Source organism: Spermophilus citellus, assembly GCF_964194105.1.
Source record: "Spermophilus citellus genome assembly, chromosome: 7".
NCBI lineage: Eukaryota > Metazoa > Chordata > Mammalia > Rodentia > Sciuridae > Spermophilus > Spermophilus citellus.
This window is the reverse complement of record NC_138188.1, coordinates 55,457,490-55,484,097: the sequence shown is the minus strand read 5'-3', so window position 1 is coordinate 55,484,097 and position 26,608 is coordinate 55,457,490. Positions and strand designations below refer to the sequence as shown.

General features: G+C 40.3%; 1 protein-coding gene and 1 pseudogene across 2 annotated transcripts; one reads left to right on the top strand and one right to left on the bottom strand.

The window, feature by feature from the left end:
• Positions 1–3,642: 3,642 nt before the first annotated feature.
• Positions 3,643–6,097, top strand: LOC308652709 (melanoma inhibitory activity protein 2-like; the record flags this gene model as incomplete). Its single annotated transcript, XM_081300739.1, is given in 2 exon segments — positions 3,643–5,571; positions 5,573–6,097. Coding segments are annotated over 2 exon segments (2,283 nt in total). The 3' UTR covers positions 5,927–6,097.
• Positions 6,098–22,873: 16,776 nt separating this feature from the next.
• Positions 22,874–24,528, bottom strand: LOC308653242 (WD repeat domain phosphoinositide-interacting protein 3-like; annotated as a pseudogene). Its single transcript has one exon. The product of its transcript is annotated as a WD repeat domain phosphoinositide-interacting protein 3-like (transcript).
• Between the last annotated feature and the right edge of the window lie 2,080 nt (positions 24,529–26,608).

The window sequence follows — 26,608 nt, the reverse complement described above, 5'->3', positions numbered from 1 at the left end:
GTGCTGCTATGAACATCGATGTGGCAGTATCCTTGTAGCATGCTCTTTTAAGGTCTTCAGGGAATAGTCCGAGAAGGGCAATAGCAGGGTCAAGTGGTGGTTCCTCAATTAAATTCTGGCAAATTGAATACAAAAACATATAAAAAATATCATGCACCATGATCAGGTGGGATTCATCACTGGGATGCAAGGCTGGTTCAATATATGGAAATCAATAAATGTAATTCACCACATCAATAGACTTAAAGATAAGAACCATACGATCATCTCGATAGATGCTGAAAAAGCATTTGACAAAATACAGCATCCCTTTATGTTCAAAGCTCTGGAAAAATTAGGGATAACAGGAAATTTCCTCAAAATGGTAAAAGCTATATACACTAAGCCTCAGGCCAGCATCATTCTATATGGAGAAAAATTGAAGGCATTCCCTTTAAAATCTGGAACAAGACAGAGATGCCCTCTCTCACCACTTCTATTCAACATAGTTCTTGAAACACTAGCCAGAGCAATTAGACAGATGAAAGACATTAAAGGCATAAATATAGGAAAAGAAGAACTTAAATTAGCACTATTTGCCGATGACATGATCCTATACCTAGCAGACCCATAAAATTCAACCAAGAAACTTCTAGAACTCGTAAATGAATTCAGCAAAGTGGCAGGATATAAAATCAATACCAATAAATCAAAGGCATTCCTGTATATCAGTGACAAATTCTCTGAAATGGAAATGAGGACAACTACTCCATTCACAATATCCTCAAAACAAAACAAAACAAAACAAAACAAAACAAAACAAAAAAACACCTGGGAATCAACTTAACAAAAGAAGAGAAAGAACTATACAATGAAAACTACAGAACCCTGAAGAAAGAAATAGAGGAAGACCTTAGAAGATGGAAGGATTTACCTTGCTCATGGATTGGTAGAATTAATATTATTAAGATGGCCATATTACCAAAAGCACTTTACAGATTCAATGCAATTCTCATCAAAATCCCAAAAACATTCCTTGCAGAAATGGAAAAAGCAATCATGAAATTCATCTGGAAAAACAAGAGACCCAGAATAGCTAAAGTAATTCTAAGCAGGCAGAGTGAAATTGGTGGCATCGCGATTCCAGATTTTAAACTATACTATAGAGCAATAGTAACAAAAACAGCACGGTACTGGCACCAAAACAAGCTGGTAGACCAATGGTACAAAATAGAGGACACAGAGACAAATCCACAAAGTTACAACTACCTTATATTAGACAAAGGTGCTAAAACCATGCAATGGAGAAAGGATAGCATCTTCAACAAATGGTGCTGGGAGAACTGGAAATCCATATGCAACAAAATGAAATTGAATCCCTTTCTCTTACCATGCAAAAAAGTCAACTGAAAATGGATCAAGGAGCTAGGAATCAGATCAGAGACTCTGCATGTAAAAGAAGATAAAGTTGGCCCTAATCTTCATCACATGGTGGCAGGCCCCAAATTTCTTAATAACACCTATAGCACAAGAGTTAAAACCAAGAATCAACAAATGGGACGAATTCAAACTAAAAAGTTTGTTCTCAGCAAGAGAAATAATATCTGAGGTGAATAGGGAGCCTACATCCTGGGAACAAATTTTTACCCCTCAAACATCAGATAGAGCTCTAATCTCTATAGTATATAAAGAACCCAAAAAGTTAAACAACAAAAATTAAATGACCCAATCAACAAATGGGCCAAGGACTTGAACAGAAACTTCTCAGAATAGGATATACAATCAATCAACAAATACATGAAAAAATGCTCACCATCTCTAATTTCAATTAAAATTGAAACTACTCTAAGATACCATCTCACTCCAATAAGAATGGCAGCCATTATGAAGTCAAACAACAATAAGTACTGGTGAGGTTGTGGGGAAAAAGATACACTCATACATTGCTGGTGGGACTGCAAATTGGTGCAGCCAATTTGGAAAGCAGTATGGAGATTACTTAGAAAGCTGGGAATGGAACCACCATTTGACCCAGCTATTCCCCTTCTCGGACTATAGCAAAAAGACCTAAAAAGAACATACTACAGGGACACAGCCACATCAATGTTTATAGCAGCACAATTCATAATAGCTAGAATGTGGAACCAACCTAGATGCCCTTCAATAGATGAATGGATTAAAAAAGGTGGCATTTATGCACAATGGAATATTACTCAGCACTAAAAAATAACACGATCATGGCATTTGCAGGCAAATGGATGGCATTAGAGCAGATTATGCTAAGTGAAGTGAGCCAATCCCTAAAAAACAAATGCTGAATGTCTTCTCTGATATAAGGGGGGTAACTCAAAATGGGATAGGGAATAAGAGCATGAGAAGAAGACTACCACTAATAGGGAAGAAAGGTGGGAGGGAAAAAGAGGGAGAAGGGGAGTTGCACGGAAAATGGAAGGAGAAGCTCATTGTTATACAGAATACATGTATGATGTTGTAATGAGAAAAAGAAAAAAAAAGTGTGTCACATTAGATTGGATAGAGAGAAAGGATGGGAGAAGAGGGGAGGAGTAAGGAGGACAGGAAGGGCAACAGAATAGAATAGACAATATGAATGATGTATGTACATTCCATGTATGTATTATATGTCAAAATACATTCCGCTGTCATGTATAACTAAAAAAAATAAAAAAATAAAGTTAAAAAAATGACAGTACAATGATCTAAAATAACAGTTCTTATTTAACCAGTTGTTTAATTTTTATGGTTGCTTGCTCTATAAAAATAAAGCTTAATAAAAACAATATTAAGGGTAAACTTAAAAAAAAAAAGAAACATAAGTCATTAACCCAGCTAAAAAATTAAAAAGAAAAAAGAAAGAAAGAAAGTAGTGTATCATGAGAGTTTTTTCTGTTAGAAATAATTCAAATGACCATCCTAGAAAGAGTCAGCAGTCTGGGGAGGTAGCTCAGTGGTAGTGAGCTTGCCAAGCATGCAGAAGGCCTTGGAATTTAAAGCCCAATACTGCAAGAAAAGAAAAGGGAGGGAAGGGAGAAAAAAGAAGGGAGGGAGGGAGGAAGGGAGGAAGGATGAAAGGAAGAAAACAAGGAAAAAATGAAGAAAGGGAGGGAGGAAGGAAGGAAGGAAGAAAAAAGGGAGAGGACAAAAGCAGGGAAAGGAATGGGTCATTAAAACAAAAGGGCAAGCAGTACACATATAAGAATATGACCTAAAATCTGTTGAGACAGTTTAGAAAGCTTTAGAATTTGCCTGACATCAAACTGAGTGGTATTATGACTGTATAGAAATTTCATAAGAAGCTCCATCTTGGCCTAGCCTAAACCAAACTCAGGGGTGAGTGGCATGGAGAGGACTCCTCTCTGGCTGGAGTGGAAGGGACCTGAACCCCTGGCACTTCAGGATGCACTGGGTAGGGAAGGAAGGGGCCAAGACACCCCTGATGGGCACTTGAGCACCACAAGGCTCCTGGGAGTCCTTCACCCCGGCTCCCCACATCACAACCCCCCCCCCCTTGCAGGGGTTCTCAGTGGTCTGCTCCGTTGCCTGGTGCAGGTTGGAATTCCTGAGCAAACACCTGAGTGTCCACAGCCATATTAGAGGGTGGTCCTGGAAGAAGTAGGAAGGGTTGTGGCAGCATTGTCTGAAGACATGAAACCAGGCCCTGATCCTTATGGCGTTCCTTGGGATTTGGTGATGTGTAGAGCTATTGGATGTTTTTGTCTTCTTCTCTTGTTTTTGTTAAGAAGTTTTCAGTGTGTTAAAAGCAGGCTTTATGTGCGAAGAGAAAAACAGCTGGCTCTAAAACTTTCTAGAAGAATTGAAGAAAAATGTGAACTACTTGAAAAAGTTAGCCTTATTCAAAAAGAGCATGAAGGCATAGAGTCAACTTTAAAGGGTGGCAGTTTTGAGAAGGGTCCAAGAGAAGCCCCAAATTTAAAGGCAACCTATGAAAAGCTGCATAGGTCCAAACCTAGCCATGGGGATGAAAGACTCTTTCTAGAAAAAGAGCTAGAAGAGCAAAAGGCCAGACATTGTAAACAGGATGAAATCATGGCAGATATATCGAGAAGGATAAAGTCCCTCGAAGGTGAATTAGGATCCCTCAGATCACAAATAACTGAAAGTAAAACAAACCTGAGACTGCTTCAAATGAGTGAGGAAGGACTTCAGCTGGCAATGAAAGAAGCTTTGGATGTAAGTTCCCAGCTTCAGCAATGTCAGAAACCAATCATAAAAGGAGAAGCTGAAGCATGGAGGGAACAAGGATGTGTCCAATGTAAAGAGAGCACCACATTGGAAGACTCTCAAGTCCATGCAGGAAAAGTTCAAAGTGATAAAGAAAATCACGAGGAGTCTCTGACTGAAGGCTTGCTGAAGATGAAAGATAGGTCTTCTCCAAGCGCGGGAGCCCAAACAGATGTTGGCAACTTGGAATGGGGAATGAGGAGTGAATCAAGAATTGGTGCTCACTTGGATGATGAGCCAAAAGGAGCTTTAAAGAAACTGATTGATGGTGCTAAGCTAAAGGCCTCCTTAGAAAACTTAGAAGGACAAAGATATCAAACTTGTGCTTTCTTATCTGAAGTAGAGAAAACAAAGGAAGACCTTAGAGAACAGATTAGAAGTCTGAAGACTGAACAGGCAACCTTGCTGTCAGAGAATACACGGCTTGAAGGTGAGAAGGAGAACCTTCAGCAGAAATGTAAAGTCATAATGGAACACTATCAAGAAAATAGGATGAAACTCTATGGGAAACTCAGAGTAGAGGAAAACTACCGGGTGGAGCAAGAGAAGAAACTTTCCAAGGTCAAAGAAGAGATGGGCCATATGAAGAAAGAGCTGGAGACCTACAGAAAACGAGCCAAATATCTTGAAGAAGAATTGGAGAGAACCATTCAGTCCTGTCAGGGGAAGATTATTTACTCTGAGAAAAAAGCACATGAGAGTGAATTGGCGGCTTGGATTGCTGAAAGAAACCTCCATTATTTCATGAAACAAAAGGCTCGCAATGGACAAAAGTTAACTGAAAGGGAGCTTCAGTTTGAACTTGTAGAGAAAGATCCCTGTGCACTTGGTGTTTCAAAGGCAGCATTGGGCAGAAAGAATTCCCCCAATGGTCCCTCATCATTGGGTCCTCCTTGGCAAGGTGGATGTTATTCGAATTATGGTAGACCATCGCGACCAGCAGAACTCAGAAGTTCTAATATGCCTTCTTTGGATAAAGAGGATTGGCCTATGTCTTCAGAAAGTCAATCCAGTAGAAAGGAGACCAAATTTGATCCTGGTGATACCAATGTGCCTGATTCATCTCTCTCTGCTGAAAACCAAGCAACTGGCTCTGGCTCATTGTTGGCACCTTTCCCTCCAGTCAGAGGTGAATTGTTTCCTGTGGACCCAAGGAGTCAGTTCACGAGAAGAGGACCATTTTTCCCTCTGCCTCCTCCAGGAAACAGGTATGGAGCACCTCAAGATTATTTTCCACCAGGCCCACCACCTCCTCCATTTTTTGCAATGCCAGATGTCTATGCATGGAAGTGTTTTTCTCAAGACCTTCCCCCAAGAGCTGGATTTCCTCCACCCACCCCCGCATTCTGAAAGTAGAAGTGAGTTCCCTTCAGGATTCATTCCATCTTCAAATGAGCCTGCTACTGAACATCCAGAACCACAACAAATTCCTACTGGTATTTTGGGGCCAATCCCTAGAGAAAGTATAGGTTTAATTTTGGGAAGTAACAATTTAAAAGGGGCCATCATGGTGATACCTGGAGTAGTAGATTCTTATTTTGAAGGAGAATTAAATGTTACTGTAAAGTCAAATTTTGCCCTTCGGTTTACTCCAAAAAATACAATTACTCAATTACTTTTATTATCCTGTAATTTGGATGGACATCCACAATTAAATTTGGTTTCCAACCTCCCAAAAAGAGTGTAGTGTAATTAATTGCTCAATTAATGCAGCAGGAATGCTTCTTACTGGAACTTAAAATTAATCATAAAGAGTTCAAAGGTGTAGTGGACACCGGAGCAGATATATCAGTCCTATCCAGTCTCTTCTGGCCTAAGAATTGGCCCTTACATATAGAACCAGCTAACTTAGAGGGAATTGGACAAATCTCACAGCCTGCTCAAAGTGCAAATTATCTCCATTGGGAGGATCCTGATGGGAACAGTGGAGGTTTTAAACCTTATGTGTTAGAGTCCTTACCAGTAAACCTATGGGGAAGACACCTATTAAGCAAAATAGGATTATTATTAGTAACTCCAAATTCTACAAGATCATTTCAGGAAATTAATCAAGGGCTTCTTCCTGGAGATAATGGGGAAAAATATCAGGAAGAATATCTGCTTACAAACCAGCTTCTTGACAGAGATTAGTAAATACTCCAAACCAAAAATTTTACTAGGTGCGGGTTGGGGGAGGGGAGGCGGCGCCTCAGGGCCGCGGGTACCGGACACGCAGGAGAGCGGGCGGGGTGGGGGAAAGAAATTGAGACCTAAATTTAGAGACTGAGCTTGGGAGGAGAGACAGCTGGGGAGAAAGAAGCAAGGCGGAGAGGCAGAGAGGAGAAGGAGATGGGGCCGATAGAGCCGTGCAGCTGGGGCTGCAGCCTTACTGCTCGCGCTGAAGTCGTGATGGACTCCCTTCACCTTGGCTGGATTAGTGGCGGATTCACTCCACCTAGGCCCCTTTCTTGACTCGGTGCTGGGTTTTTGTCGACAGATCTCCTTTAATGATCTTTACCTCATCTTTTCAGACGCGGCGGCGCGGAGCACAGAGCGGCTTACTCACTTCCCGCCGCCATCTCAAGTGATCAACTTTCCTGTGTGGGACAATAAGCAACCTGACCTGCTTGGTCTTATGAAGACTGGGAGAACTGTGGTGTCCGTGGCCATGTGATTATTTCATTTTTGGAGAAGTTGAGTCTGAAGTTCTAGGGGAGCTCCAGATTGGGAAATGCAAGAGACAAGTCGAAGAATCACCAGAGACAAATGCATCTCCCGATATCCAGAAAACAACACTTCTATAAGGAGGGAGGTCATAGTTTAGAGAAACCAGACCACACTTAAGTTTATAAGAGGTGCCACACTTGATAAGAACATGATAAAAGTGGGGACAGTCCATAGGTGGACAGAAATGAAATATGTTACTCTATTTAAGGAAACATTTGAAGGAGCCTTGAATGATTGAGTTGGGGAAAAGAAAAGCACAAACGTCTCCCTCCGTCCCTTCCACATGCATGTGTCACAGAGCTGGAAATATGCAGTTTATTCACCAAATGTTACTGGGCCTCTCGCGGGCCCTCCCCGCAGGTCCCCGAGGCGGGGGCGACCGGTGGCCCTGCAGAGGAACGCGGGGCTCTCCTTCAACAATTGTGAGTTAGGCTTCTCTAAATTATTATCCTAATTAGGCCTCAACCTTTGAACTTTGTGCACTTTAGATCATCTAATTTTGGCAAGAAGTTTGTAAATCAGTTCACCAGAATTCCCCCCAATTTGATCACCCTCAATATATCTGCTCAAATTTTGCACTCCCTGTCATCCCTTCTGATCACCTTCCTGCCTAAAGCAAAAGTCTTGTTAAATTGTTTGTTTCAGAATCCCCCTCTGACCCCTGGTGTTTCCTCCTAGTAACTTTCTATCCACTTGCTCAGTTGTTTGAATATGAATCCCTACCTTTCAAGATGCATTCACAAATGAGCCTAGTTCTATAAAGAGGTCTATCTTCCCCTTTTATAATGGTTCCTGATTAAAAATATGGTTTTTTTATTGCTTTACTACTGTTGGGCTCTGGTTTTCTTTGAAATCTTATACTGTATACCAAAATCAAATCAAATGGATCAAACACAAAACATAAAAAGTAAAAAAACAAAATTCATAGGAAAACTTCATGATATTCAATCTGATAATGCTTCTTGGATACATGAGTCCAGAAATGCAAACAAAAAAAAAAAAATTAAACTGGACCTCATTAAAATGAAAAACTTGTGTATCAAAGAACATTAAGAACAACTCACAAAATGGGAGAAAATATTTGTGAATCATATATCTACAAAAGAATTAATATCCAGAATATGTAAAGTATTCTTACAATTCAACAACAAAAAATAAACAATTTAATTGAAAGTGAACAAAGAACTTCAATAAAAGTATCCTCAAAGAAGACAAATTTATTACATGAAAAAATGTTCACAGTCACTACCTGTTAGAGAAATGCAAATCAGAACCACCGCAGACATTTCTTTTCTATTAGGATAGATACAGTGTGGATCTTAAATGTTGGGCTTGTGTTCTTTGATTGCCAGTCTGTGGTGAGGCCTTTAAGAGGTAGGACCTAAGAGAAGAAAGAACACTGTGGACATGCCATTGAAGGTATGTTGAAATCCTAGCCCCTTTCTCTCTCTCTGCATCTTGGCTCCCTGAGGTAAACAGCTTCCTCCTCCACACACGCCCTGCCTTGATGTTCTGCCATACCATAAGACCATGCCATACCATAAGAAAATTGAAAATTACTGTAAATTACCAAAGGCAAAAGAGCCAAACAACCATGGATTGACACTTAAGCCCAAATACTTTTCATCTTTATTTTAGGTATTTTGTCATAGTAATAGAAAACTAAAATAGCTATTATTAAATTATATTAAAAAATTAAGTACTGGTGAGGATGTAGAGAAATTTAAACACTTGCACTTTGCTGGTGGGAATATAAAATGGTGCAGTGGTTGTGAGTTTGGCAGTTCCTCCAAAAGTTAAATAGGGAATTATCAGATGATCCAAAAATTCTAGGTATCTACCCAAAAGTACTGAAGCTGGGGATCAAACAAATACTTGGTATACCAATGTTTGTTAGCAGTATTATTCACAATAGCCAAAGGTTAAAACCTAAATGTCCATTAACAAATAAGTAGATAAACAGTGGCATACACACATTGGGTATTATTCATCCTTAAAAAGTTTAAGCCTTTCTTGGGGCTGGGATTATGGCTTAGTAGTAGAGCGCTTGCTTAGCACAGGTGAGACCCGGGTTCGATTCTCAGCACCACATAAAAAAATAAAGGCATTGTGTTGTGTCCATCTACAAAAAAGATCTCTCTCTCTCTCTCTCTCTCTCTCTCTCTCTCTCTCTCTCTCTCTCTCTCTCTCTCAAAAGTTTAAAATTCTGAGAAATTCTACAACATGGATAAACCATGGGCACTATGAAGACTAAGTCAAATAAGCCACATGCAAAAGGACAAATAGTACATAATTGCATTTACATAAGGTATATAGAGTAGGCTAATTGAGAGAGACAGACACGTAGATTAGAGGTTACCATGAGTTGGAGGGGGGAAGAAAATTGTAAATTACTGTCTAATGAGAACAGTTTGGAATGATGAAAAATATCTACAAATAAATCGTGACAATGGTTGCACAATGCTGTAAATGTACTTATTGCCAATGAAATTCACACTTAAAAATAGTTAAGTGGTCAGTTTTACATTTTATATATATTAACAAAATGAAAATAAAAGCACCCTACTGAATTCTCATAAAATGTACTCATTTAGGGTATGTAGGAGTCAAAATAAATTTTAGGAACAGCTAATAGTATGAACAATGTCACTGTTAAAAAATATGAAAGTAAAAAAAACATGAAATAGTATTAATAAAAATGACAAAACTGATTTTCTTTGGGTTTTTGTGTAAAAAAAATTAGTATGAAAACACATGTTATAGTTTTGATATAAAATGAACTCCAAAGGTTAATGCTCTGAAGGCTTCAGAACTAATCTGTGGCCCTACTGAGAGGTGGAGGAAGCATTAGGGTTCATGGCCTAGTTGGAGGAAGTAGGTCACTGAAGGCATGTCCTTGAAGGGTATATCTTGTCCCTAGCTGCCTCCCCCAACTCTCTCATTGCTTCCTGGATGCCATGAGGTAAGTACCTCTGCTCCACCATGTACTCCCCACCGTGATGTTCTGCATCCCCAAAAGCCCAAAGCCCCACGCAACAGGACCAAATGAACATGATTTTCTAAAGCCATAAGCCAAAATAAATCTTTTCTGCTTTAAGAATTTACATATTTTCCCAGATATTTTGTCCCAGTAATGAAAACCTGACTAATATAATATATTTAAAGAACAACTCCTCATACAAGTAAGAATAGTTGAATCAGAAAAAAAGGCTACATGTAATGGAGGCCCAAAATAACAATAGTTTTTAAAAGTAAATGTTTTTCTTGCACAGAAGAATGGAGGTGAGCAGTGTAAAGACCGTTATGGTAACAAAGACCCAAGGTCCTACCATCTGTCTAGGTTTCTCAAGGTCACCTCAAATTTTTAGATAACTGCTACAAAAGCTACAGATATTTTATTCAGGGGGAAATGGTGTATTATCCTTTAAGGGCTTTACCAGAATTCCAATCTTCATTGGCTACTAGTGCCTGCAAAGGAGGCAGAAACATACATTTTTTTTAAATCTCAGCATCCAACAATATGAGAGTTCTGCTACTGAAGGAGAATGGACAATCAGTGATCTGCCTCAGACACTAAAATCATGTTTTAACTAAAATTTAAATTTTCATCATTACTATTTGAACAATATGCTTTTTAAAAATTTTTGTTAGTTGTAGATAGACACAATGCTTTATTTTGTTTATTTATTTTTATGTGGTGCTGGGGATCAAACCCAGAGCCTCACACATGCTAGGCAAGTGCTTTACCACTGAGCTACAACCCTAAACCTTGAATAATGTTCTTAAAGGTATAAAATTAATTTTAAAAATTCATATATATTAACAAGGCTTTAAGATATTTTTTAAAAAACACATGGTAAATTCTAAAGTAACTTTTTAATGAGTATCAAAATTAAAAACATAGTAAGATCAAGTTCTGACAGCAAAGATGAAGCAATAGAATATGTTTTTTTTCTTTTTTTATTGGTTCAGAACATTACAAAGCTCTTGATATATCATATTTCATACATTAGATTGAAGTGGGTTATGAACTCCCAATTTTTACCCCAAATGCAGATTGCAGAATCATGTCGGTTACACATCCACAATTTTACATAATGCCCTATTAGTAACTGTTGTATTCTGCGACCTTTCCTATCCCCTACTATCCCCCCTCCCCTTCCCTCACATCTTCTCTCTCTACCCCATCTACTGTAATTCATTTCTCTCCTTGTTTATTTTCCCATTCCCCTCACAACCTCTTATATGTAATTTTGTATAGCAATGAGGGCCTCCCTTCATTTCCATGCAATTTCCCTTTTCTCTCCCTTTCCCTCCCATCTCATGTGTCTGTTTAATGTTAATCTTTTCTTCCTACTCTTCCTCCCCGCTCTGTTCATAGTTGCTCTCATTATATCAAAGAAGACATTTGGTATTTGTTTTTTAGGGATTGGCTAGCTTCACTAAGCATAATCTGCTCTAGTGCCATCCATTTCCCTGCAAATTCCATGATTTTGTCATTTTTAGTGCTGCGTAGTACTCCATTGTGTATAAATGCCACATTTTTTTTTTATCTATTCATCTATTGAAGGGCATCTGGGTTGGTTCCACAGTCTAGATATTGTGAATCATCTGGGTTGGTTCCACAGTCTAGATACTGTGAATCGTGCTGCTATGAACATCGATGTGGCAGTATCCCTGTAGTACGCTCTTTTAAGGTCTTCAAGGAATAGTCCAAGAAGGGCAATAGCAGGGTCAAGTGGTGGTTCCATTCCCATCTTTCCCAGGAATCTCCAAACTGCTTTCCAAATTGGCCACACCAATTTGCAGTCCCACCAGCAATGCACAAGTGTACCCTTTTCTCCACATCCTCTCCAGCACTTGTTGTTGTTTGACTTCATAGTGGCTGCCAATCTTACTGGAGTGAGATGGTATCTTAGGGTGGTTTTGATTTGCATTTCTCTGACTGCTAGAGATGGTGAGCATTTTTTCATGTACTTGTTGATTGATTGTATATCCTCCTCTGAGAAGTGTCTGTTCAGGTCCTTGGCCCATTTGTTGATTGGGTTATTTGTTATCTTATTGTCTATTTTTTTGAGTTCTTTGTATACTCTGGATATTAGGGCTCTATCTGAAGTGTGAGGAGTAAAAATTTGTTCCCATGATGTAGGCTCCCTATTTACCTCTCTTATTGTTTCTCTTGCTGAGAATAAACTTTTTAGTTTAAGTAAGTCCCATTTGTTGATTCTTGTTATTAACTCTTGTGCTATGGGTGTCCTATTAAGGAATTTGGAGCCCGACCCCACAATATGTAGATCGGAGCCAACTTTTTCTTCTATCAGACGCAGAGTCTCTGATTTGATATCAAGCTCCTTGATCCATTTTGAGTTAACTTTTGTGCATGGTGAGAGAAAGGGATTCAGTTTAATTTTGTTGCATATGGATTTCCAGTTTTCCCAACACCATTTGTTGAAGATGCTATCCTTCCTCCATTGCATGCTTTTTGCCCCTTTATCAAATATAAGATAGTTGTAACTTTGTGGATTAGTCTCTGTGTCCTCTATTCTGTACCATTGGTCCACCCGCCTGTTTTGGTACCAGTACCATGCTGTTTTTGTGACTATTGCTCTGTAATATAGTTTGAAATCTGGTATCGCTATACCGCCTGATTCACACTTCCTGCTTAGAATTGCTTTTGCTATTCTGGGTCTTTTATTTTTCCATATGTATTTCATCGTTGCTTTATCTATTTCTACAAGAAATGCCGTTGGGATTTTGATTAGCATTGCATTAAACCTATAGAGAACTTTTGGTAATATCGCCATTTTGATAATGTTAGTTCTGCCTAGCAATAGAATATGTTAATGAGTTTAGTTTACTTTGTATATGGAGGAGGTCAGTGAAGAATGTTCTCAGACATTGTAATTCACAATTTAAGATATTTATAGAATAATCTGAATATATTTTCTATATTCTATATAGAAAATTAAAAATTTTCCATAAAACACCTTATTTTTCCTTATATCTTTGTTGAGCTATGATTTCAATAACATAAAATTCATCTGTGGTAAGTATACAATTCAATGATTTTACTTAATTTATAAGTTGTGCAACCAAAATCCGACTTTAGCATATTTCTGCCAACTTAAAAAGATCTCTTGAGCTCATCTGTAGTCTATTTGCATTTCTAGAAAACAAGTAACTACTTTCTTTTATGTCTCTATATTTGCTTTTTTTTTCTCATCCTGAACAAAAATCAACTCTAAGTGGATCAAAAACTAATAATATTTGAAATTAGACCAGAACTCTGCACCTACAAGAAGAAAAGGTAGGCACAAAACTTCAACATATTGTCACAGAAACTTACTTCCTGAACAAGACACCTAAATCACGAGAAATAAAATGAAAAAAAATCAATAAATGAGATGGTATTAAAATAAAAAGCTTACTTATATCAAATGAAACAATCAAGAATCTAAAGCAAGAACCTACAGAATGGGAGAAAATCTTTGCCATCTGCATCTCAGAGAGGGCATTAATTTCCAGCATATACAAAAAACTCAAAAGGTTTAACACCAATAAAACAAATAACCAGTCATTAAATAGGCAAAGGAGCTGAACAGAGCCTTTGTAAAAGAAGAAATACAAATTATGAACAAATATATGAAAAGTGTTCAATGTCTCTAGCAATCAGACAAATGCAAATTAAAACTACACTGAGGGCTGGGTCATAGCTCAGCAGTAGAGTGCTCACCTAACATATGCAGGATTTCTGGGTTTGATCCTCAGAACCACATAAAAATAAAGGTATTGTGTCAAACTATAACTAAACAAACAAATTATGCTGAGATTCCATCTCACTCCAGTCACCATGGAAAATATTGAGAATACCAGCAATAAATGTTGGTGAGGATGTGGGTAAAAGGGAATTCTCATACATTGTTGGTGTGACAGCAAATTGGTGCAACTACTCTGGAAAACAATATGAACATGCCTCCAAAACCTAGCAATGGAACCACCATATGACCCAATTATCCCACACCTTAGCATGTATCTAAAGCATTTTAAATTAGCATTCTACTGTGACCCAGCCACATCAATGTTTACAGCAGCACAATTCACAATAGCAAAGCTATAGAACCAACCCTGATGTCCATAAACAGATGAATGGATAAAAAATTGTGGTATACACAATGGAATATTATTCAGCATTAAAGAAAAATGTCTTTAAGACATTTGATGTTAAGTGGATGGAGCTGGAAAATATCATGCAAAGTGAAATAAGCTAATCCCAAACACTAAAGGTAGAATTTTTTTGCTGATACGTAGAAGCTAAAACCACAATAAAGCAGGGGAGGGAAAGAAGAGGTGTTAAGCAGATTAAACAAAGGGAAATAAAAGGAATAGGGGATAGAAATAAGAAAGGCAGAATAAATCTAACATAATTTTTCTATGTACACATATGAAAATACCTAAGTGAGTCCTACCATCATACCTACCCACAAGAATTGACTCCTAATTAGAATAATATATATTACATGTTTTATAATTTTATCAAAATGAATTCTAATGTCATACATAACTAAGAAGAACCAAAAATTTAAAAAATTTAAATATCTTGTGCACATGTGCAATCAATTCCCATTTCTAGACAATCACTAATCTGCTTTTTGTCTTTGTATTTGCTTTTTCTTGATATTTCATATAAATAAAATCATATGGGGCAGAAGGGGTAGTTCAGTGGTAGAATGCTTGCCCATCATGAACAAGACCCTGGATTCAATCCACAGTAGTGCAATCAAACTGTTATTAAGTGAAATCAGGTCTGGGATTATGACAAGATGGTAAAGTGCTTGCCTCCTACGTATGAGGCACTGGGCTCAGTACCACATAAAAATAAATAAATAAAGGTATAGAAAATGTTCAGGGCTGGGGTTGTGGCTCAGTGGTAGAGTACTTACCTTGCATGTGTGAGGCTCTGGGTTCGATCCTCAGCACCACATAAAAATAAATAAACAATATAAAGATATTGTGCCATTAAAAAAAGAAAAAAAATTAAAAATAAGTGAAATCATATAATATATAGTCTGACTTCTTTCAATCAGTTAATATGTGTTCTTGAGATTCATCCATGTTGCAAATTATTCTAGAAGTTTTTTTTTTTTTTATTTTTATACCAAACACTTAACAGTATCCCATTGCACAGATGTACTACATTTGATTTATCCATTCCTGGGTTACTGAGCATTTGAAATTGTTTCCAACTTTTGGCTAATATAAATTATGCTGCTATGAGCACTCAAGTATGTGTGTAATACATTTTTATTTCTCTTTTGTGGATATCTAGCAGGAATTGATGGGATATATGTTAAACTTACTAACCAACAAACAAAAAACGGCTACATTTTTCTAAAGTGACTGCATCAGTTTACACTACCACTACCAATGTACAGCGGTTCCTTTTTCTTCATAATGTTAACTACAAACATTCTATGAGGTGTGATATGTTATTCTTAATGGCTTTAATTTGCATTCTTTTGACTAACGCTGTTAATCATTTTTATATGCTTCCACTTGGATTGTTTTGGCCTAAAGTATCTATTAAAATTTTTACTCAGATTCTCTTTTAGGTAGAAGGAAGTACCTTCTATTTCTAATTTGTTGAGTGTATTTATCAGGACTAAGTGTTAAATTCTTCCAAACTTTTTTTTCTCTGTGTCTGAGATGACCCTATAGATTTTATTCTTTCTTTAATTAACACAGTATATTATATTGATTTTTAAATGTTAAAACAACAATACATTCCTGGGATAAATCTCATTTGATCACAATGTTTACTTCATTTTATATGTTGTTGAATTCAGTTTACTAACAAATTTTTCAATTTTTGTTATTTTATTGAGATGGGGTCTTGTTATTTTACTCAGGCTAATTCAAATTTCTGGGTTCAAGTGATTCTCCTGTCTCAGCCTCCCAAGCAGATGGAGCTACAGGCATGCACTATCATTTCCAGCTACTTTGCTGGAAATTTTTACAAGAGTATTCAGTGTATTCATGAGGATTACTAGTCTATGGTTTATTTCTTTTTCTTTTTTTAACACCTCCAGTACTAGGAATTAAACTCAGTGGGGCTCTACCACTGAGTCAGATCCTTACCCCTTTTTATTAATTTTTTTTGAGACATGATATTGCTAAGTCGCCAAGGATGGCCTCAAATTTGTGATCCTCCTGCCTTAATATTCTGAGAAGCTGGGATTAGCTGGGATTATAAGCATGCACAACAATGCCAGGATCAGTTTTATTTTCTTGATAGTTTTGTCTACCTTTGATATCAGGATAATATTTATCCTAAAAAATAAATTGGGAAGTATTCCCTTCTCTTCTATCTTCTAAAAACTTGTGAAAGATTGTAATTATTTCTTTGTATTTTTGATGCCATTCACAAATAAAGGCCAGGCACAATGGTGCATGCCTTTACAGGAGACTGAGGCAAGAGGATCACAAGTTAGAAGTCAGCCTTGGCAACTTAGCAAGTCCCTGTCTCAGAAAATGGCTGGGGATGTAGCTCAGTGATGAAGCCCTCCTGGGTTCAATCCCAAGTACCAAAAAGAAAAAGAAAGAAAAGAAGAAAGAAAAAACACCAGTAAAGCCATCTGGATGTGGGCTTTTCTTTGTGGATTTTTTTTTATAATATTTTATTGTTGGTTGTTCAAAACATTACATAGTTCTTAATATACCATATTTCACAGATTGATTCAAGTGGGTTATGAACTCCCATTTTTACCCCGTATACAGATTGCTGTGTCACATCAGTTACATTTACATTGATTTATAAATTGCCTTTCTAGTGACTGATGTATTCTGCTGTCTATCCCATTCTCCACTATCCCCCCTCCCCTCCCCTCCCCTCCCCTCCCCTCCCCTCCCCTCCCCTCCCCTTCTCTCTCTCCACCCCCTCTACGATAAATCGTTTCTTCCACTTATATAATTTTTATCCTACTCTTCCTTTTCTCTTATATGTAATTGTGTATAACCCTGAGGCTCACCTTCCAATTCAATGCAATTTCCCTTAACTCTCCCTTTCCCTCCCGCCTATCATCCCTGTTTAATGTTAATCTTCTTCTCCAGCTCTTCGTCTCTACCCTGTCCTTGGTTACTCCCCTTATATCAAAGAAGACATTTGGCATTTGTTTTTTAAGGATTGGCTAGCTTCACTTAGCATAATCTGCTCTAATGCCATCCATTTCCCTCCAAATTCTATGATTTTGTCATTTCTTAATGCAGAGTAATACTCCATTGTGTATAGATGCCACATTTTTTTAATCCATTCATCTATTGAAGGGCTTCTAGGTTGGTTCCACAATCTTGCTATCGTGAATTGTGCTGCTATGAACATCGATGTAGCAGTGTCCCTGTAGCATGCTCTTGTTAGGTCTTTAGGGAATAGACCGAGAAGGGGAATAGCTGGGTCAAATGGTGGTTCCATTCCCAGCTTTCCAAGAAATCTCCACACTGCTTTCCAAATTGGCCGCACCAATTTGCAGTCCCACCAACAATGAACAAGTGTACCCATTTCCCCGCATCCTCGCCAGCACTTGTTGTTGTTGGACTTCTTAATGGCTGCCAATCTTACTGGAGTGAGATGGTATCTTAGGGTGGTTTTGATTTGCATTTCTCTGACTGCTAGCGATGTTGAGCATTTTTTCATGTACTTGTTGATTGATTGTATGTCCTCCTCTGAGAAGTGTCTGTTCAGGTCCTTGGCCCATTTGTTGATTGGGTTATTTGTTATCTTATTGTCTAATTTTTTGAGTTCTTTGTATACTCTGGATATTAGGGCTCTTTCTGAAGTGTGAGGAGTAAAAATTTGTTCCCAGGATGTAGGCTCCCTATTTACTTCTCTTATTGTTTCTCTTGCCCTCTGGTAGCCACTCCCCCAGTAGCTGATGCAAGAGACCTCAGCTGTCAGCACTGGTGGGAGCCGTAGTTCCCTGCCGCGGGTCCGCGCCACCTCTGATTCCCTCGGTCTGGCTATCGTGCTCACGGGAGAGCTGGGAGGGGCCCTTACGGGAGAGCTGGGAGGGGCCCTTAAGGTTTCCCCGATGTGTGGAGAGGGAAGGCTAGGGAATTACACACCTGTTTCAATGAAGTTATCTCCTCAGCCGCAGTCTGATGACATCAGATCTCTGCCATGGTGGTATCTCTTGCAAATGGCGACAGTTCTTTTCCCTTTGCCGGGCGACCAATGCAACGGGTGGGTCCTTACTGTCTCTCCCAAGCCCCGTTTCAAACCTGTGGCCACTACCTATGAAGGCTCGGTAGGCATTTACCTCCGTAGGATCAGAAGGGCTGACCAGTTGTTTCAGCCGGATGGATTAGTGCTGAGTCACAGCTGTTTGTCTGCGGGAAGCAGGCCATCGGGAGCTTGAATTCAGCCGATCCCGGCTCAGTGTGTGTTCTGAGAGGCCCAGACTGTTCGCCCCAGATCGTTCGCCCCAGATCCACATCAGCTCAGCATTGCCTAGTGATCCAGGAGAAGAGTTTAACTAAACAAGTTGAGGCAACTCCTGATGTAGCAGCACTTGGTGTCTCTTCAACTCTGGGATGAAGGAGCAGGCGCCAAAACTCCGAGTTGGGACAGTTGGGGCTAGCCGCTTTCCGTAGGGCGCTCATTGGTGCCCAGGTCCCAGAACTCCAGTTCTAACATTAACATTCCTAAGCTGTCATCTCTCCAACAACCCAGTGCACGCCCACAGCTCTCAGGGCACACGATTTCCAAAAGGACACCAAATGCCAAGTGCCATGATCTCTTAGACTCCACTATCCCAGGAGAAAAGGTAGGGCACTGTTTTTTTATAGAGAGTCAGAGGAAGAATCTACATGAATGTGAAAACAGTACTTGTCTACAGGGTGTGGTAACAGCAAAGATGAGAACCAAGGATAAAACTTAGGATTTTTACTTGTTTTCTGTTTCTTTGGATCTGTTTCAATGTTTTTAGATTTTTAAGTCACATAAATGTAGAACATAAAACAGAGTAAATAAATTTTTTAAATTCTACATAAGGAAGTCCTTAGGAAAGTTACAGATACCATCTAGGTTTAGCATAGTGGTCCAGACATCTTTTTAACTTCTATTAAAACATTGTTTCCTATTTTTTAACAGGTACTAACTGCCTTTTTTAAAAAAATTGTAGATAGACACGGTACCTTTATTTATTTATTTTTATATGGTGCTGAGGATTGAACCCAGTGCCTCTCGCATGCTAGACAAGCACTCTACCACCGAGCCACAAACCCAGCCCCTAATTTTTTAAATTGAGGAAAAGTTAACACACAATGACTTGTGTGTCTTGTAAATATAAGATTCAGTGGGTTTAACAAACATACCTTTGTGGGAAGGTTCTCCCAGTCAAGATGAAGAATAGCAGTTACCCCCAGAGAATTTCTTCAACCTCCCGAGTCAGGACCAGAACCGAATTCTGACTCTGTCTCCAGAGGTAAAGATTTCCAGACCATTCCAACCATATGGTTCCTCCCTTATCTTTCCGGGTGACCTGACTGTCCCTGATATTTTGAGACTCATTTATACTGTTGCAGGCATTAGAAGTCCATTTCTTATCTCTAAGTTGCCCTATTGTATGGATGTGCCACAATGTATCCATTCAACTATTTGGACATTTGAATTGTCTGCAGTTTTGTGATATTAAGAATAAAGCTCTTTGAACATTATTGTAAAAGTCTTTTTCTGGGTATGTTTTCCTTTCTTTGGGGTAAATACCCAGGAATGGACTTGTTGGATGATGGGGTGAGGGTTTAATGTTATAAGACACTGCCTGGGCATTTTCCCCAAGCGTCCTAGGACTTGGCACCCCACCAGCAATACACCAGCATCCTGGAGCCTCACACACTTCACCTGCACCTGCTCTCATCAACGCCTTTCCTCTTGAATCATTCTAGTGGGGTTGAAACCGCACAACATTATGGGTTTAGTTTGCATTTCCCTGATATCTCAATGTCAAATGCCTTTTAATATGCTTATTTGCCACAGTCTGGCTGGGCACAAATCACGGAGTCGCCACAAAGCACTTGTATGTTCAAACAGGAAACTTTATTGCCTGAACTCCAACAGCACTCCACTCACACTCCCGGGAAACTCTCCCAAATGCCACCCACGCGGCCCCCAGGAACACCACACACACACAGGAACTCCCTTCACCGGAACTTCCCCAACCAACTTGAACTCCCCAGGAAATCTCTGAGTGAGAACTCCGGGCAGCGGGCTCCCGAGGTGGACAGCAGGGGTCTATATACAATTGAATCAATCCAGCATCATCTTAATGGCTCGCCTCTCAACCATTACTTCTGGCAAAATGCCAGGGGCCATTCCGACTCGACTGTGGCTCTCAACACTTATTGGCCATTTTATATCTTTTTTTTTATGAAATAAATTCAGTTTTTGCCCGTTTAAAAATTGGGTTATTTTTTACTTATTGGATTTCATACACACACACACACACACACACATATATATTAAGTTGTAGATGGACACAACACCTTTATTTTATTTCTTTTTATGTAGTACTAAGCATCGAACCCAGTGCTTCTCATGTATGAGGCAAGTGCTCTACCGCTGAGCCCACTGAGCCATAACCCCAACCCAACCCATACTTTTTGGTTTTTTTGAAAATGTGTGTGTACTTATGAAACACATTCTTAATAAGATACACACACACACACATATGTATACATAAATTTTGAGACGGGGTTTTGTTAAGTTGCTTAGGGTCTCACTAAGTTTCTGAGACTGGTCTCGAACTTGTGATCCTCCTACCTCAGCCTTCTGAGTTTCTGGGATTAAAGGTGTGTACCACCCCTGACTTAGTGGCTCATGTTTTTTTTTTGTTTGTTTCTTCTCTAAAAGTTCTTTGCCTGCCCCAAAGTCATTAAGATATTCTCTATGCTGTCTTCTAGAAGCTTGATGGTTTCATCTTTTATGTTAAAGTTTACATCTATCTCAAATTGTTATGTGTGAGATAAGCAATAAGATCAGGATTCATTTTTTCCACAAATTTCTTAACTCTAGTACCAGCTATTGAAAAGAATTTCCTTCCCCTATTGAATTGCTTTGGCTCCTCTGTTGAAAACCAATGAGCAGCATGCATATGGATTTATTTCCAGACTCTATTCTGTCTCACTGATCTATCTCCTTATCCTTACACTAATACCATACTGTCTTAATTACCAGTGCCCAGCCTTGAAATCAGGTATGAATCCTCTGTTTTTTTTTCTTCTTTTTCAAGTTTGTTTTCACTCTTCTCTGTCCTTTGCAATCCCATGTAAATTTTAAAGTGAATCTGCCATTCTGTATTTTAAAAAGCCTATTGGGATTTTGATACAGTACAAACGATATCGTTACAATATTAGTTCTCACAACCTATGATTTACTTCTCTATCCGTGACACATGTCACTGCTATAGTTAGGGTCTGGAACGTCTGCCACATTTCGAGTTCGGTGCTGTGTGATGGCTGGCACCTTGAAGAGGCGAGCCCTCAGGAGAGGTCTTTAGGTCTTTGGGTGTATGCCTTGAAGAGGACAGTGGAGCTCAGCCTCTTCCTCTTTCTGTTTTGCTTCCCAACCATGAGGTGAGTGATTCTTTCCACCATGCCCTCCCTGCATGATATGCTGCATCATTGCAGGCTTTTAAGCACTGGGACCCATAGGTTTGGGACTGGAATTCCAAAACTGTGAGGCAAAATAAACCTTTCCTCTGCGTAAATTGGCTAAGCTCAGGGATTTGTTATAATGACAGGAAGCTGACTAACATAGCCCCAATTTATTTCAGTCTTCTTTAATTTCCCCCACCAATGTTTTATAAATTTTAGTGTAGAGGTCTTTTAAGGCTTCTGTTGAATTTTTTTCCTAAGTATTTCATGTTTTTGATGCTATTTGGAGTTTTTTTTTTTTTGGGGGGGGGGTGGTACCGGGGATTAACTCAGGGACACTTGGCCACTGAGCCACATTCCCAGCCCTATTTTGTATTTTATTTAGGGACAGGGTCTCACTAAGTTGCTTAGCGCCTTGCTTTTGCTGAGGCTGGTTTTGAACACACAATCCTCCTGTCTCAGCCTTTCAAGATGCTGGGATTATAGGTGTGTGCCACTGTGCCCGGCTGGTAATATTTTAAGATATATTCTGGTACAATAATGAAAAACACCCCAAATCTAAAAGCTCATTTTCTCTCTCTCTCTCTCTCTCTCTCTCTCTCTCTCTCGCTCTCTCTCTCTCTCTCTCACACACACACACACACATAAACACTTACTTCTGAATTCCTAGTTGGATATTATGCAACTGGGGCAAAAGCAGATACAAAGCTGATGTTAAAGAGATGATGTAAGGGAGTGTGTTAAAAAAATGATGTAAGAGAGTGTGTGTAAACTTCTTTTTTTTTTACGACAAAATTAGTCACTTTTATTTAATGAAACAGTACAAAGATGTGTGCAAAATTAAAGTTCATGATTAAATACACACAGGTAACATGCATACTTGACATGGAGACAGCAGACCACACAACAGCAAAGGAAAACGGCAAAACTGAGAACTTGCCACTACACAGATTTTAAAAGTTTGCAACCTGAAATGAAAATCACAGAAGAAAGCTTCTCTAACAGGAATTTAAGAAAATTAAACACGTAGCTCAACAGCATGGACAATGTGGAGCCCATGACCTAGTGCAGTCACCAAGTGTTAAACATGGCAAGAGCCTTCGGCTCCCAGAAGGTTAGTGTGCAGCTACTCACAAGTGCTGGGGAGGGAGGGTGGTGGAGAGGGAAGTGGGCAGGAGGGGCAGAGGCATCTCCCTCCACGCTGGGCAGGAGCGGCAGGGCTGCTGCCCACAGCAGTGGCGCTCTCCTCCATGACCAACCTTCAGACACTGTTCGCTGCCCATAGATGGTGGGGAAGCGCCGCAGCACCCCCATAAGGACAGGGCTCTGGTGGGTGGACACAACTCTGTGCTGGAGGGTGGTGTTAGCCTCGTCCTAATGGCTCCAACAGGGTGGGGACAGCTACTTGAGGCCCAGAGCAGGCTGTGCTCCCAAGAGACACGTGTCCAGGTGCCAGGACTGCAGGTGCGGGCTCCAGGTGGTGTTGCACTGCTGACTTCTTCACTTGTCTGCTTCTCCGAAAAACAGTGGGTTTGTGGCAGGAACAAACCTCCATGTGCCCATCCTTGGCAGTCTTGTCCCTAGGCTGGGATGGAGCCCACCAGTAGAGGATGTGCTGGAGCTACTAGCTAAGGTGGCAGCTGAGCTAAAGGGTAGTGGCTGGCGGGCAAGCATGGGCTGCCCAGAGCCACCGAGTGTCCAGGTGTGGTGATGAGCATTCTCTTTAAGTCGTGTAATGGGAGACCTTTCTCAGGAAGGCAGAGAACCACATATGGCTTCGAGACTGAGGTCCTGGGCAATCCCTCCAGCCCCGTTCCCATGAGGCTCTGGGGCACTGGCACCAGCCCCAGGAGACCGGGGACGCTGGGCGGCAAGCACAGCCTGCTCACGGTGAAGTCACAGTTTGTCATTGGTCATTTCCAGGAACTGCGCATACACGTCCCGGATGCACTTGCCCTTGGGGTTGAACAGGAACTTGTAGTAGCTGCCGACGGCACAGATTGCAATGACCGCATTCGGCTCTGTTCCAAAGGCACAAATGCATGGAGAGCCTGAGGGGACCTGAAACTTGGAGAAACTCGTTTGGAACTGAAGTATTTGGGGAGAAAACTGGCTGATGCCAAACTGGACTGTTTATTCCGCTTTGGGTCTTCAGCTGCAAAAATGTGCACTGTGCCATGGTCACTGGACACACAGATGAGAGAAGCATCCTGATTGAAGTTGATGCAGTAGATGTTAGCTGCTTGGGATCCTCTTCGCAGCTCCTGGATCAGGTGCCCTGATGAAGTATCAAATATTCTTATAAGGGTCCCTTTTTCAGACGCAGTTGCGATTCTTGTGCCCTGCAGGTTGAGAGCAATGCAACTCAGGATGCCCTCATGTGCGGGGATGTCCACAGGTGGCTTCTCAGTGCTGGCCAGGTCCACGGGCTGCACATGGCCAGTGTGGGTGCCAGGGAAGGCCAGGAGGGAGTTATTACTATTGGGACACAGGACGCAGAGGCCTTTAGGGTTATAGCAGGTTTTAAAGACGTGCAGCTGGTGGGGATTGTGCGTGAAGGTGAACGAACACCTTAATCATGGAGTCCAGGACCACCACGATCCGGTCTCGCCGCAGCTTGACAGCCTTGACCTTGGTGGAGAACTCTATCTCAATGACAGTCTTCTTCTTCAGGTCGTCCCAGATCATCACTTTGTTAGGAGGGTATTTTGGCTTTTTTCCATCACCAACTAAAGCTAAATAGTTGCAGTGAAATAACATTTCCACGTGGCCAACTCCTCCTTCTAAAAATTCTTGTTTCTCTTTCTCTTCCAGTGGATCAGTGTTATAGACTCGGAATCCATTTTCCATCCCACATGCAAAGCATCCGTGGTCCTGGTTGAAACCGGCGTACAGCAGCCCGTTGCCATGCGGGTTACAAGGCAGGAGGTTCATGGCGCCTCCGCATGCCCCGCAGACGCCCGACGGTCGGTCTTGACCGGCGGCACGGAGGCCGCTGCAACCCTAAACTTCTTTATTATAAAGAAAGTAAGAGCAGATAGTGCCAGGATGGGGGCACTGCAGAGTTTCCAGGGAGTTGATAGCATTCTAGTTCTTGCTCTAGAATATTAAGTGTTTGAGAAAATTCAACAAGGAATATTATCTTACCTGACCCATTTACAATATGCATTTATAATACAAATTTTCAAAGTAAACTGAAATAATGAAGAAAATACCAGAGGTTAACTCATGCATTTGGTGCCAACTGCGGACTCATGAGGTAGCAGCTTGGGAGGAACGATGGTCACTGCACTTCCGTCCCTGTGATGTGTGCGGACTTCAACTGGGATTTTTTGCAGTGGTCACAATATTTTATGTCTTATCAAAACACAGGCAAGGAAATGTGTTGTGCAAAGAGTCTGGTGTGAAATTCCTAAAAAGAAAGGAACACAGGAAGGTCTGAGGGGGAAATGAAAGTGAAGGGAGAGGAAAGATGAGGCGAAGCACTGGAGAATGATGAGTCTGAAGCCCAGCTTTCTGCCAGAATCAATGGGAAAATACTGTATGTCTGATCTCTTTCCATATTAGCCCTGGAAGAGACAGCATGAACCGAAAGAAAGCATGGCCACACCTGTCCTGTGGTGCAACTGTCAAGCATCATTAGCGTGCACAGGATACCCAATGACACTTACTCTGATCTTGATGAAATTAGGGTTAACTGCCCCTTCTCTGTGCTTCCCGGCAACTGTATTCATCCCACAAGTGTCACCACTTATCACACTGCTGAAATCACGTGTCTGTCTCCTTCACTTTACTGTCTTTATCTTCTAGAGGGCAAGGACATTGTTTTATTCATCTCAAGTTGCGGAGGCATAGTATATGCGTGAATCAATGCATATCTGAATTAGGTGAGTGGATTTTAAGATGGGCTTACGAGGAATTCTCAATTATTTGTGTACATAAACCTGCTCCTATAAAATACAGGCACTTCCTTTTACAAGTCTTTTAATTGCTTAATTCTAATTTATTGTTGCATTTGATCATCAAAATAAGTCTCTCAATGTAAATTTATTAGTTTATGGGAGTACTATCACAGTCCTGCATGGCAAAGAAAGGCAATCTTTAAAATACCCATTTTACAGATGGAGAGGCTAAAACATTAAAACAAATTGCTGTTTGTCAGTCACAGTGGCACGTACCTGCAGTGCCCGCTACTTGTGAGGCTGAGGCAGGATGGTGACAAGTTCAAAGCCAGCCTGGGCAAGATAGCATGACCCTGTCTCAAAATAAAATTAAAGGCTGAGAGTGTAGCTCAGTGGCAGAATGCTTGCCTAATTCAGTCCCCACATTCCTAGTTATGAAAGGTGTATGCGAAGTGCCTCTCTCTCTTCCTCCCCTTTCCCTTCTCTCACTCACCCCCCCCCACCAAGGGGAGGGAAGGTGGAAAGTCATGTTCCTAGCCATTAGCAATTCTATAGTTTCCTATATGTGAACTATAGCAGGTGAGAAGAGAGAATGGGAAAAGGGACCGAATTCTTATGCATTCTCAAAACATAAAAATAATGGCATTGCTGAGAATACGGCAAGCATTCCTATTTCCATCATTATTATCCTAATTTTAGCATCACTCATAAACCTCATTACATGGGCTGGAATGTAGCTCAGTAGTAAAGCAGGTATAATGCACGTGTGAAGCACTGGGTTCATCCCAGCACCACAAAAAAAAACAATTAAAAAGGCAGCTTCAGCTTTTGGCTGCTGTGTAGAAGGTCATGTCTTGGAGCCAGGCAAGTGAGGGGTCCGACCATCTCCTTCCATCTCTGTCCCTGATCTGCTCACATATCTCTGGAGTTTTGCTTTATAACTAGTGATAAGGAGATGTGGCTACTGAGAGCGTTAAATGAGATATATAAGATGTACAAAACCCTGCAAAGAAATAACTCCATAAATGTTTCTGTTGCTTGATTTGTCTGTTGGTTTCCTTATCTCTAATGAAAATAATAATGGGCCTACTATACAGGTTTCTTATGAACCATAAATC